At 40.1% G+C, this 14,651-nt stretch overlaps 1 protein-coding gene across 1 annotated transcript in view; it reads right to left on the bottom strand.

The window, feature by feature from the left end:
* LOC105482236 (carbonic anhydrase 8) overlaps positions 1-14,651 on the bottom strand; it is a 99,441-nt gene that overhangs the window by 22,636 nt on the left and 62,154 nt on the right. The window contains exon 8 of the mRNA XM_011742264.2: positions 3,766-3,935. Coding sequence (XP_011740566.1) covers positions 3,801-3,935 — 135 coding nt within the window. The 3' untranslated portion in view covers positions 3,766-3,800. The remainder of the gene's footprint in view (positions 1-3,765; positions 3,936-14,651) is intronic.

The raw sequence follows: 14,651 nt of genomic DNA, 5'->3' as shown, positions 1-14,651 counted from the left end.
TTATTAACTGCAAAAGTTCAAGTAGGGAAGAGTTCAACAGTCAAGGATAACTTCAAAGATTCCAAAAGAAAAATAAGGGCAAGTTTGACAATGGGACTATTTGGAGATGCTTGCCGAATAACCCCATTTTTCTGTCTTTGTTTCTTTTTTAACCTATTTAGGGAATTCTTATTTTTCCGCCTTTAAGGGGGAAAAAAAGAGAAACTATTTAAAGAGCCATGTGGCATTGCTTTTTACAGAAAATAATTATAATTCATTATAGTTACTATAAACATGTATACAGCTTAACAATATTTAGGTCACAAGCAAGGCAGTCTTTGAGCAGTCAGAATAGTCTTTTAAAAATGGGCAAACACTTAATGAAATAAAAAGGTAAATAATCAAATAATCATTTTGTTGGAAGATTACTACCAATGTCATGATAGCAAAAGTAACAAGTAAACTGGACCTTAAACTTGTTATATCATTTGTTCATTGTTATTAAAATACATTTAGTTCTCCTGCATCATATAGAAAATTCAATGGGTAAAGGATCATTTAAAATGAATATCTGAACTAGCACTGCTGAACCAAAGATTTTCCAGCACCTGGATGAATTACATACTAATTCTTTAAACAAGTATAATACAAAATCATAGTTCATACTTCTTAAATGGTAATATAAAAAGTCACAGATTACTCATGGGAATAATAAAGCTTGGTTATCAAAGTCTTCCAGGTGCCCAGACACGCCATTTTTTAAAAAAATCTGTCATTTTAAGTCTAAAAACTAAAGTTATTTCAGTAAAACATAGCTAAAATAAATCTGAATTATTTTAAACATTTTTTAGAGAACAACTACCAGAGAAATGTCTTTTCCTTTTCAGTTCCAAGAGCTTAAATGAAACATTCATGCATTAAATTCAAAGTGTGACTGTCAAATCATTTCACTTTAATAAAAATTTGAATTACCTGCCTTAGGGCATTATTAAATATCAAATAAAAAGTACACACACATAAGTCTGATTCCCAATATAATTTTTATATAGAACTCTGACTAGATTTGTATTACACATTTCAAGATAAAAGGATAAAAAATGTATTCATAAAAAAATGAAATCAGAATTAGAGTCACCTTAGAATTCCTGTACTATTCTTAGGAATTTGGGAGCAAATTATGCCCTTTAAGTAATCTCAGCCACCAAGATAAGAATACAAATCCATCTTCCTATCAGAAATAGTACCTAAATTGTAATTAACTCAAAACTTTGAAAAACTACACATTATTCATCTATCATATAAAGAATACAAAGTATGTGAAATATACAAAATCTCATAAACAACGTTTCTCTCTCTCTCTCTCTCTGTGTGTGTGTGTGTGTGTGTGTGTGTGTGTGTGTGTGTGTGTGTGTAAAAGAGAGACAGAAAATAATAATAGGAATTTAGATATTTAGAGAATGGCAACTCTGGTCTAGGACCAGATACAAACCAAATATTCAAAGGAATAATCTCCCTTCATTAAAAGTATCATTTACAGTTATTCACATTCACAGGGAGTATACTAACTAAACCTAGACTGGATAAATGCATGCATTCACGCTTTGCAACCCTCATCCCACCCCCGCTGCCTCTTGGCCTCTCCTATGAACACATCCTTCCCTTTTCCTCTGCTCCTATCCTATCTTCCCTGCTGTTCTCCTGCTCCTAGCTCCTGCCCCATTCATCATTAAATGATAAGAGCAAGTCATGGGTACACAGCAGCTCTAAACTACCACCTCCTTCTTTCTTCCTTCCCATTGCAGCACAGAGAGTGCCCATCCTCTCAGCAAAAGCCAGGCTCCCTGTGTGTTTAGGATTTCATCCCTTTCCACTTTTCAGACTTCACTGCTCCAGCTCCTCCCAAAAGCAGCACCTTCAGCCTCTCTCCATCTGCTTGCTCCTTTTCCATCCCCCAGTATATAGACAAGTTCTATTTCTTTTGTTTAAAAAAGAAAAAAAAAAATTCCTCAATCCCACCCCCTCTCTGTTGCTGTGGCCTCCTGCCCCACTCCAGCCCAGCCCACCAAGGTGGCTGCGACCTGGAGTCTCCAGCTCCTCCCTTCCTATGTCCTTCAGCCTGCTGCAACAGAATCCCTCCTTGATGTGCCACTCAAACGCCAGTGTGGCAGAACTCTTTAACCTCTGCCCATGTCGTGGTGAAGAAAAAGGGGTCTGCCAGTCAAGCTACCTGGATCTGCTTTGGCTCCACTGGTCAATAACTGTATTACTTTGGGCCGTAGCCTAACTTCTCTGTGTCTTGGCTAACTTGCCTGTAAAGCCTCCCACAAGATTTTATACACACTTAATTAAGTAACTCCATTAGATCCATCAGAGCATTATATGAACATATACAATGTCTACACCCAATACTTCCCTATTTCAACCCAGACTTGTTTTCTCTTCTCTACTCTGGAAATTCTAATGACTTTCACGACCAGAGTCCACCATTGCAGTTTGGCTGACAGGCATCTCTCACTCACTGTGCTGCAACTCAACTCTTCATCTTCAACCAAACAGGGCCTCCCCGCAGCTTTCCCACTGCCACTCAGTGACACTCCATCCAGGGTTTCCAAAGTGTAAAACCCCAGAAGTTATCTTTGACACTTCCATCTCCTTCCAGCCCTCATCCAATTCATCATGAGCTAGAACCTGTGATTTCTATTTCACATACATTAACTTCTCTCCACCTCCACTGTTTCTATTCTAGTGTCCAAGCCTCCACATCTGTCACCTCGGCTACCTGACAGACTTCTTTGTTTTTTTGTTTTGTTTTATGTTATTTGAGACACGGTCTCACTCTGTCACACAGGCTGGAGTGCAGTGGTGCGATCTCAGCTGACTGCAGCCTCCACCTGCCAGGCTCAAGTGATCCTCTCACCTCAGCCTCCTGAGTAGCTGGGACTACAGGTGTATGCTACCACACCCAGCTAATTTTTAAATTGTTTATAGAGATGAGATTTCGCTGCTTCCCTAGGTTCCATTCCAACAGATGCTTTCCCCTTAGGAAGCTATGGTTTGCCAATGATGTACAATGACCTATACACTCTTAGTTAATTTACAAGGTAAAGAAATAATCCAATATATAGTCTTTTTTAATATTTTATCTCTTACACGTTTGTGATATTTTATTTTGTTAGTTCCTTAAGGAATACATACATTGAATTCAGTATATTAAAATATATAATGTTTCAACCAACAGTGTACCATATTTAGATAATTAATAACTGCTTCTCAATTTATCAAATAAAAAGCACTTCCATAGAAGAAGTATTTCAATGCATGCCAGATATGCTCCCTACCCTGAGAAACAAGAGGATCAATTGTGCAGGAGACAAGTAGGATCCACACTGAGGCTCACATGTTCCCCAAGCCCCCTCCTGTGTGCTCCTTGGTCACTGGGACATGACTCGTGCTGCTTCAAGGGGACAACATGGTAAGTTACTAAAGAGGTATGCATGTCACTTTTTCTGGGCCTCAGGGTGTCTTTCCTTATGAAAGCCACCAAAACTTGGAATTAAAGGCTACTCTGATAGGAAAATATAATCGTAGTTTTTCTTCAACACTGCATAAGATTAAAATAACTACTTGACCTGTAATTAACAGAGCTCAAGAATGTGTCATAAATTTTATCAAGATGAAGTACATATGTTTTTATTACTAAATTACCAGGATCACCGTAAGTGTACCTTTGGTATGCTAGGTTTAAGTAGCTGTGCACCTCATTTTCCTTACTTAATCTGGACATACCCTCATGAAGATAGACTTGTTCCTGTCCTCTTTGGCTACTGAAATGCAGCTCTAATGACTCTGTCACTAAGAGGCTGAGTGGGCCGAAAGTTGTCTCCCAAAATCCCATCACAGCCTTCCACAAGTTCTGCCCCCTTAACATGCGTCCTCAGCCTTCGAAATTCTTCTATCTGAAAATAAAAGCAGAAGAAAATAGATTAATCAATTATCAGACATGAACAAGATTGGAGTTTTATAAATGGCATGCATAACATATGCATAAATTACAACAATTATTAAAGAGAAAATTAAAATTAAGCTTCCAAAAGAAAAAAAAAACAGACTTAATTCTTCCAGACCTAAGACATTAGACAGGACCCTTTCAAGAGATGGCAACAGAAGTAGACATATCAAGGTCTCTGAACAACTCAAAGAGACACAGAAATCTGCTCCATTTGTTAATGTAAAAATGATACAGGCTGGGCGCAGTGGCTCACACCTGTAATCCCATCACTTTGGGTGGCTGAGGTGGGCGGGTCATGAAGTCAAGAGTTCAAGACCAGCCTGACCAACATGGTGAAACCCTGTCTCTACTAAAAATACAAAAATTAGCTGGGCAAGGTGGTGTGCGCCTGTAATCCCAGCTACTCAGGAGGTTGAGGCAGGAGAATCACTTTGACCCATGAGGGAGAGGTTGCAGTAAGCCGAGAATACACCATTGCACTCCAGCCTGAGCAACAGAGCCAGACTCCATCTCAAAAAAACAATGATACATACCTCTCCCAAAAAGGTTTTATGCCTATCCATAGCATAATAAGAAAGAGTGAACAAATGAATGTGCTCTTAAATGCTTTCCAAGTACATTTTAATTAATGAATTATTATGTTACTGTATGTAAACACTGATTAGATCTTAGATTTATCAGATGGATTTGAGGTTTCCTTTCATCAAAAGACTTTTGCAACTTTTCTAGCCCTCTGGAGAGCACAGGTCCAAAAAATGATTTTCTAAAAGCCTGAGCCCAACTTCCTGTCTTCACAATATTGATTTTCAAGTTCATTTCCCTTTCTTGGGTGGGCTCTCCAGGTCCCATGGCTTCCCCACTGTAAGTGAAGAGGTTCTCAGAGTCCTCAGGGACCTTGCCCATCAGCCGCCCTACAGTTTCTCTAAGAACCTAGAGCCTGCCAGACATGACTCTATGGGAAATATTAATGTTTAAGCAACAAGCAAAAGTGATGAGCGTTCCCCAGGCTTATTTCCATTTATCTATTTCACTACAGGGTTCACTGTTAATTCACTTAAGTGCCAGATAGTCACGACACATTCTTCATTCCGTATACAGAAGGGGAAATTGAGGCTGGAACAGTTTTGAAAATTACCAGATTAGCTAGTGGGTAAGTCTGACGATTCCAAGTCTACCTGCTCTTTTCTCAGCTCCACAGCCATCTCTTTAGGAATTCTAGTCAATTCAGTATAATCTATCTCCTTCATACACCCCAGGGTATTGAGCATATGTGATCTGGGCAGCATCAATACACCAAAAGTTCACCATCTGTGTATCAAGGGATTATATCTATGAAGATCCTTAATATGACATAGCTATAGAATTCTGCCATTCATGAAGAGAAATGAAACGCAAGAGAACAACTAATTCAGGGGTTTCAACAAAAGTCAAGAGACACCTAGAGACTTTAGGGGGCCCACGAAAGTCCTGAATGATATGCAAATTGTTACATGTGCATTTTGCTCAGGAGAGGCAGAAAGTATTTACAATAAACCAATCATTCACTGAGGAAATTTAAAGTCGTCTCTCCTAGCACTCACTTTCCATGTAATCATACTTAATACCTGCAACCTGAACCTATGAAGCATGCACAGGTCACGGAGGAGCAATGTGGGCTAGGAACTTTACTGCCTCAACATATGAAAGACTCCATTTTTTATTGACTTTGAAGATTATTTTAAAGCTGGGTTAATTTTATATTTATGTATTCTGAACTGAAGAAAAATCTTTCAAGCCCCAGGCCTCACCCTGAAGCACATTCTGTGAAAACAACTTCTTCCAGAAGAGATGATCTGAATCAACAGCCAGCCAGTCTCAAATCACTGTACTCTCAGAGAAAACTATTTCACAAGAAATGTTTTTCTCTGATCACAGCAACACTTTGAAGACTTCAAACATCAACAGAGATGGAGGGGAAAATGTGTCTTTCTGAAATGCCAATTTTTCTAAAGCAACCACCCCCAAAACCCTTTAGTCATTTCAAATGGTTTCAAGTGCATACTGAATCAGCCACACTGAAATGAGAGATTGTGACAAACGAACAGAAAAATAGAGTAATATTTTGGGATAGAAATCTTTAATGAAACTCAAATGTCAGGGCCTTCCAGAGACCATTATTATCACATATATCTGAATGTATGACTGCATGTATTTTTAATGCTACTCTACTTAAACATGGTATTTTTTTTTAACCAATTTAAGAGAAAACTGAATGTGGGGCACCAACATTGAACATTTCACGGAGAAGTCCCCATCTTCTGAAGGTATTAGATTCAACAGCCACTGTTCTTTGAACTACAGATGCACTCCAATTGGTCTAAGACATTTATTCCAATCTTCACTGCCTCACAAACCAAATTATCCACTAAAAGCTCAGCTTTAAAATTGCTTCTTTATTAATGGATTCAAAGAGCTAATTTCCAGGGTTTGCGGTTTAGTGCTAGTTAACTTTCAGGAGTTACCAAGTTCTAATAGATTTATTTTGACTTGCATTTCATGTGTCATCATGTTAAAAGAGAAATACAACACGTAAAAGTCAGTATGCTCTATCCATTAACCCATCTATGGACATTCATGTGGTTTCCCTGTCTTGGCTGTCATGAACACGGGAGTGCAGATACCTCTTCAAGATACTGACTTCGATTCCTTTCAATCTGTATCCAGAAGTGGAAATCAGCCAGACATGGAAACACAAGTATTGTATGAACTCACTTATATGTGGAATCTAAAACGATCAAACTCTTAGAAGCAGAGAGAAGAATGGCAGCTGCCATTGGCCAATGGCAGCTGGCAGGAAGCAGAAATGGGGATATAATAGTTACAGGGTACAAAGTCTCAGTTATGCAAGATAAGTAAGTCCTCGAGGTCTCCTATATAGCGCAGTGCTTATAGTTAACAATACTGCATTGTATACTTCAAATTGCTAAGATGGTAGATCTTATGTTAAGTGTTCTTACCAAGCAAAATATTGTAACAACAAAGGACATGGGAGGAAACTTTGGGAGGTGACAGATATTTTACGACCTTGATAAAATGGTTCTTTATCAAAGTTAGTGCTCTCATTTTCTTTTATTATCAATAACAATACAAGAGTCAGAATAACATAATTCCACATGGTACTAATCAAATTAAAAAGTCAAAAGCAAATTGTACTTAAACAGTCCATATATGTATACAAAGACAGATATAGACAAACATAGAGAGAGGACTCTCCACTTTTCACGTCCTGCAGCCTTGGTTTTGCTGCGTTTCTCTTCTACCCCTTTATAAAATGTTCCATCTAAAATCAATGCTCCCTCTTCCTTACCAACCTCTCATTCATAAACCATCTCTCACTCTGTCATGACTCCTTAATCGATCTTTTCAATTTTTTTGACTAAGAGAATAGGAAGAACATTCACTCCCTGGTAACACCAACGTCAACCATCCTGATGCCATCCCCAGCCTAAAGGAGCCCCAGCCTCGACCACTGTGGAGAGAGTTTCTGAGCCACACAGATTTAAACATACTCAAGAATTATAGATTAGAGAGCTCACAACCACAGGGAAAGTGCTGCCTATCACTTAAGACACTGAGAAAATACATATAAAAATATCTACAAGCAATTAAAAATGACACATTTTAAGAAAGTGAAGAAAGTGTCTCCCCAGAGAGAAGATCCTTGATTTGCACTGTCCAGGATGGCAGCCACCTGGCCCACATGGCCACCAAGCACTTGAAATGTGGTTTGTCCAATCTGAGATGTGCTGGAAGTGCAGAATACACACTGCAAGCCAAAGACTCAGTACGAAAATAAGAATGGGAGAAATCTCATCAATGACTTCTTATCTTGACTACATACTGAAATGATAGTATTTTGCAAGTGTTGGGTTACATACACTATTTGAATTAATTTCTTAATTTCACCTGTTTCTTTTGACTTTTTTTTTTTTTTTAACCATGGCTACTAGAAAGTTTAATATGTAGCTCACATCATGTTCCCACTGGACAGGGCTGGCCTAGCACTGCCCTTCACACTAGCCTTCAGGACCTCAAGCCTTCTCCGGTTAGAGCGCTGATCTCAGTTACATGTAGAGACGAATGCAGGTACATATGTAACAGTGGTTCTCAAATTATCCTCCCAGAATAAAAGTGTAAGTTGTCAGCAACTACATCAGACCTACTGAATCAGCAACATAGGGGTGGAACCCAGCAAGGTGTGCTTTAACAAGCCTTCCAGGAGATCTGACACATGCTCAAGTCTGAGAACCATGGATGTCTTCATCTGTTTTGTGCTGCTGTAACAGAATACCTGAGACTGGATAATACATAAAGAACAGAAATGTATTTTCTCACAGTTCTGGAGGCTGGAAGCCCAAGATCAAGACATTTGGCATTTGGTGAAGGCATTCTTGATACGTCCTCATGTAGCAGAAGGCAGAAGGACAAGCGAGCCAACAAGAAAATGCTGTGTGAAGCCTCTTTCTTAAGGGTCTTAATCCATTAACAAGGGAAGGGCCCTCATGGCCTAAACACCTCTTAAAGGTCCTACCTCTTAATACATCACATTGGCAGCAACTGAATTTTGGAGGGGACACATTCAAACCATAGCGATGGGCATAGAAGAAAATCTACAACAAATGTTCCCAATCATTGAAAACCTACAACAAATGTCCCCAGTTATTTGAAGTTATTTTCAAACATAACCATGCTGTGGCCCTACGGCAACCTGGACTTTAGGGAAACAGCCCCTTTGATTCCATAGGGAGCATGAAGACCCCTGAGAAAGGCTTGCTGCTTCGTGAATGGGGTCAGACTTCCTTGACTGTCCAGGGCCAGATGTGCTTCTAGATCCCACAGGCTGAGCACATGCCAGGCACTAACTCGGGCTGTCAGGATGTAAAGAGTCCTACTTTCCAACCCATAGGAAACATGGAATGCAGAAGGAATGAAGAGGAGGAAAGACTGAAGAAAAGAATGTTTAAAGTAGTTTTCAATATTCTAGAAGACATGTCAAGTATCCACAGGATGAAAAAACAATAAACACATTCATATTCCTTCATTTTACTGGTGTTACTTTAAGTTGAAAGAGAAAGGAAAAAACAAAGACATTTAATATGAAAATGTAGATAAGCTAAGAAATAGATAAGTAGGGAGGGAATGCAGAAAAAGGAGGAAGAAAAGGGCAGGAAAAGGACAGTAAAACTTAATTATCAACCCATTTCTGTATGTGTATATACATATTTGCACAGATGCCACTACACCATAATGCTCTGTTTTATCAGTTCTAAGATTAATATGTATTCACATTTTAATGACTCAGGGAAATCAGAGTATGTCTTAAAATTTCTGTTGTTAGATTTGGTAATGTTTTGGTATTTATATTCTGTTCTTGGAATCTCATTTCCAAACATGACAATCCAGCTAAAAAATAATTTTTTTTTTACTTTGGCTTCCGAATGCTAAGACCATCGTTTATATTAAAGTTATTTAATGGTTAAAATGCCCATAATCAATGAGTGGATAAAGAAACTGTGGTGTGCGTGTGCGTGTGTGTATATATATGTGTGTGTGTATATATATGTGTGTTATATATATTATATATGTATATATGTGTATACACACACACACACACACACACACACACAGAGTCCCCACTTTGGGGACCCAGGGGGAAAGGGTGGGAAGGGGGTGAGGGATAAAAGACTACAAATTGGGTTCAGTGTATACTGCCAGGGTGATCAGTGCACCAAAATCTCACAAATCACAAATTTGGTTACTCGTGTAACCAAATACCACCTGTTCCCTAAAAACCTATGGAAATAAAAAAATTTTAATAGAGTTTTTTAATGGTTAAAGATAGAGATCATTTTTAAAAAATAAATATATACTCATTCAGATCCATCCAATTGTTTTTTTTCTCCCTACATAAGGCATGCTAACCAGGAATAACACAAAAAAATTCAACTAAGAAGGGGCTTCCAGACCCATATTCTAGAATTCCTATTAATAGTACTCAGGACAATGTATGATGGGCTTAACAGCCCACACTACACTTCAGCTGAAGTCTACACCTCCCTGAACCACAGCTACTATGCATTTAATAGGAAACCATTATGATTTAGAACTTCTTCAATGTTGCTAGTGCCGATACCATTATCCTAAGGCAGGTGATGCATGTCAAGATACCAATTCTTTGCAAAATAATATTCAGCAGCTTAATTACATACATAAACCTTATGATATAGAAGAAAACATTGTTCTTTAATTTAATGCGAATTTTAAAATTTCTCAATATAATCAGCTATGTGGAAATTCCACCTGCCATTCATTGTTCCTTTTGCTATTTTATATGTCAAGCATCTCTCTCCTCCCCTTCTCAATTTTTGAGGCTTCTCAATTTTTCTTGGTCTAACTCCTAGAATCACATCCTATTCCTTTGATTCCTCTCACTTTTGCTGCCTTCTTTGGACCTTTTCCATTTTTGCTCTGCTTCCTGTGAAATTCTATGAGCAGCACCAAGTAAAACATTCAAGGACAGACTGATTTATATTCCCCTAAGATTATAATTTTTTTCTAAATCACTCTAAATAGCATTGTAATATACGTAAATGTGTGTCTGTGTGTGTCTACATTTTAACTCTGCTGCCCTCTGAACAGATGCTGTGATGGAGCTCTGTGCTAATAGCACCTAAATCTTCTCCTTGAGAAGGACAGCTAATTGAAAAGTCATCTATTTTCAAGGGCAGCCGAGATTATTCCTTCCAATATGCATTCATTCAGCTTCGGCTCCCCCGTGGTAAGAGATGGTTTGTCTCCCAATAATCAGGGAGCATGACTTTAGTAGGTTAGGGTTAGACTTTGTCACTGGCCTATTTCAAGGAAAAATACAAAGCTAGGTTCCCTTTGAAGCCAGAGAGCCTAAGGCACAATGGTCTGTCTCTGGATTTTAGCATAACACACTGGCCAGTATAGTAGTAAAATATTGTATCTTATCTACAGGATCAGTTAACATTCTCAGTATAGTTCAGCATTAATATTGTGAACCCTGGCAAGGGAATCCTTAAAGGAATTCTAGGTGGAAATGGGAATATTGGGCACTCAACAAGGCCCAATAAACCTCTCAATAAATTAAGATTTGTTGTGATTATAAAGAGCATTTTTTTTTTTTTTTGAGATGGAGTTTCGTTCTTGCTGCCCAGGCTGGACTGGAGTGGTGCAATCTCGGCTCACTGCAATCTCCGCCTCCCGGGTTCAAGTGATTCTCCTGCCTCAGCCTCCCAAGTAGCTGGAACTACAGGCACCTGCCACCACACCTGGCTAATTTTTGTATCTTTAGTAGAGACAGGGTTTCACCATGTTGGCCAGGATGGTCTCAAACTCCTGACCTCAGGTGATCCGTCCACCTCAGCCTCCTGAAGTGCTTGGATTACAGGCATGAACCACTGCACCTGGCCGAGAAAAAAAAGTTTCACTAAAAGATCTGATCTACTTTTAGGAAATTACCCTCGATAAAGTAATGCTGAACAAATGTGACTATAGACACTCAGCTCATCTACTTTGTTCTCTAGTCTATAATCTCTCCTTGTGGCTAAATCCAGTTAACACTTTCTAGTCCTTAACTGAATGTGTGTACAGAATCTGATACTCATGATTTCTCTACTCCTTCTTGAAACTTGAAACTTGCCTCTCCCATGGCTTCTCTACCCATCACATGAGACTCCTGACTTTTTCCACTTCTCAAGCCATTCCCTGGGGGCACTCTTATAGTGCACACCCCTGGTTACACATCCCTTGTTCTCTGAATCACTTCTTTTCTCTCCCTGAACGATCTCCTCTTCTACACTAACAGCTTCACCCACCATACCCCTTTCTTGGATGTTTAAAGGCATCTCAAACTGTCAATATGCAACCATAAACTTGGCATCTTCTCCATGAAGGCTGCTCTTCCTCCTTGATTCCCTGTCATGGTAGAAAGCAACACCTTACACTTGCCAGTCAACCAAGCCAAATCCAGGGGAGGTCCAGTGACAAGGGGGTCTTTCCTTCCCAAAATCCTTCCTATGTCATCAGCCACCAGGTTCTGCTTCTGCTTCTTTATTATTTCTAAAGTTACTCCCTTCCCTCCACCTCACTGCCATGTGACCCACATCTTCACACTGCAGCTACAGAGTATGCTGGTCGAATTCAAACTTGGTCATATCTCCCTCCTCCTTACAACATTTCCGGGATTCTTTGCCACCTTCAGGAGAAAAACCAATCTCCATAGCACAGCCCTGAGGCTCACTGACGAAGTCTCCTGCTCCCCTCTCCAACCCCCTCATGTCATAGGCTCTCCACACTTACCACAAACTTTCCCCAAATGCACCCTGTTCTCTGGCCTCCCTGCCAGACACAAGCATACATACACTTTTCCCGTTGGCAATTCCCACAAATACTCAGGCAACACCTCTTGACCTGGCTTGGGGAAGGCCTTCTAGATAACTAACTCTCATCCGGGCACCTTTCCTATGTGCTACCTCAAGACTATGTCCATATCATCCCATAGTGCTGGACACAGCAAATGACTGGGGATTTTTTTGTTTGTTGTTTTGTTTTTTCTTTTTTAATGTACACCTATGTATCAGCTGGCCTTTCCTCCTAGATAGTGAATTCTTTGAGGTGTCTTACTGGCTCTCCCCTTGCCAGTACTGATTACAGTAACTGGCACATAGCAAATGTCAAATAACTGCCAAATAAATGAAGGAATGAATGCATGCATTCCTTCAGACTCCACATCAGCCTCAAAGGAGCAATTTTGCATGCTAAAAACTGCCTATGAGAAGGATAAAGAAAAGGAAGCTAGGACTATGCAATAATTACCTTACCATATCAATACACTGCTTGTATTAACAGGGTCAATGACAAGTAAAAGCAAATGAATGCATCCCAGTATCATAAAACAAGCAGTATGTTAAGCCTTAGGGCTTTGAAATTTGGGCATCTAAGATTTTGGGCTATCTGCAACAACAACAAAGAAATGCATATGTATCCTCGAGTCAAATTGTAGGAAAAGTAAATGCAGAGGCAAGTTTGATGTTTTACATGTGTCATTCATAGAACAACAGTGACTGTATGACCCACGGCCCCTGCTCAGGTTGCAGTCCCTGAGTCTGACCTGGATGGGGCGGTCGGCAGTGAGCATGGCCCTCACACACCTGCTAACCCCAGACCCCTTCTCTGCTTCAGAAATACGAAGTCAGCAAGAGAAGGGACCTGAAGCAACCAGATGGCAAACGGAAAAGAGTGAAGTGCACAGGGTCCTCCCAGTTTAGAAGAGTCTTAGGAAGGATACCCCAGGAAGTATCAGCCTCAGGAAAGTATCTCAGGACCTCAGGGGACTATCTCCTTCCATCCTCACACTTGACTCTTCTCTGTTCATATTCTTTCCTTGGGTGTCTCATTTATTTTGTTATTCTTTTTTTTTTTTTTTTTTTAAAGACGCAGTCTTGCTCCATTGCCCAGCCTGGACTGCAGTGGCACAATCTTGGCTCACTGTAACCTCCACCTCCCGGGTTCAAGCAATTCTCCTGCCTCAGCTTCCTGAGTAGCTTGGATTACAGGCACCCACCACCACACCCAGCTAATTTTTGTATTTTTAGTAGAGATGAGGTTTCACCATATTGGCCAGGCTGGTCTCGAACTCCCGACCTCGTGATCTACCCGCCTGGGCCTCCCAAAGTGCTGAGATTACAGGCATGAGCCACCGTGCCCAGCCTATTCTGCTCTTTTTTTGATGCTAAGGATCCCTACATCTGCACGTTAGGCCTCAGCCTCTGAAGTTCTTGTTATGTGTTTCCAACTGCCTGGGAGAAACAAAACTCCTCCAACTGGGGATACAGAACATAACACAGAAAAGGCAGAAACCTCCTCTAACACTGCTGTGGGCTTCCTGACAAGGCCTCATGCAGAAAGAAGGTCTCAAACGAAGTGCTGTGTTGAAGAGGGCACACCAAAAGGGGCAGTAGTTAAGCACCCAGCACTGACATCACACATGACTGGCTGGATCCCCAAATCTATCCATACTACCTGTGTCAATTAGGCAAAGGTTTCTTAATCTCCACAGGCCTCAATCACCTCATCTGAAACCTGGGAATGGTAACGGTAGTCACCACATCAAGGGATCAACTGTTCTATTCACAGATTATTTTCAATATGCCTACAAAACCTCTAGTGTTTCCTAAATCTTAAGAAAACAAAACAAAACAAAAAATACTTGACTATTCTCTAAACGTTGTCCCTAAATCCCTCCTTGCCTTTCCCATAAAACTTCTAGAAAGATAGTCTATATATGGTCCATATTTATGCTTGGTCCCTCTACTTTCAGCTCAACATTCTACAGAAACATCTCCTTTGGGTTAACAATGGCCTAACTGGCGATTATAGCTCCTGTTCATGCATCTTGTTTGCAACGATGAGGCAAATCAGAAAAGAAAAGAAGGCTTTCATCATGGTAGGGGCCTCGAGGCAAACTGCTTAGATGGGCTAAGGTGTTTCCTTACCTAGAGGAACCAGAAACAGCACAGTGGAAGGGATGGAGGAGGAATCGTATTGGAGAAGGGAAGCCAAAACTCAGCAACAAAGGAGGATACTAAAACCAGAATCA

This window comes from Macaca nemestrina, chromosome 8 (assembly GCF_043159975.1).
Source record: "Macaca nemestrina isolate mMacNem1 chromosome 8, mMacNem.hap1, whole genome shotgun sequence".
Lineage (NCBI taxonomy): Eukaryota > Metazoa > Chordata > Mammalia > Primates > Cercopithecidae > Macaca > Macaca nemestrina.
The sequence above is the reverse complement of the archived record's forward strand: the minus strand, read 5'-3'. Positions and strand labels throughout refer to the sequence as shown.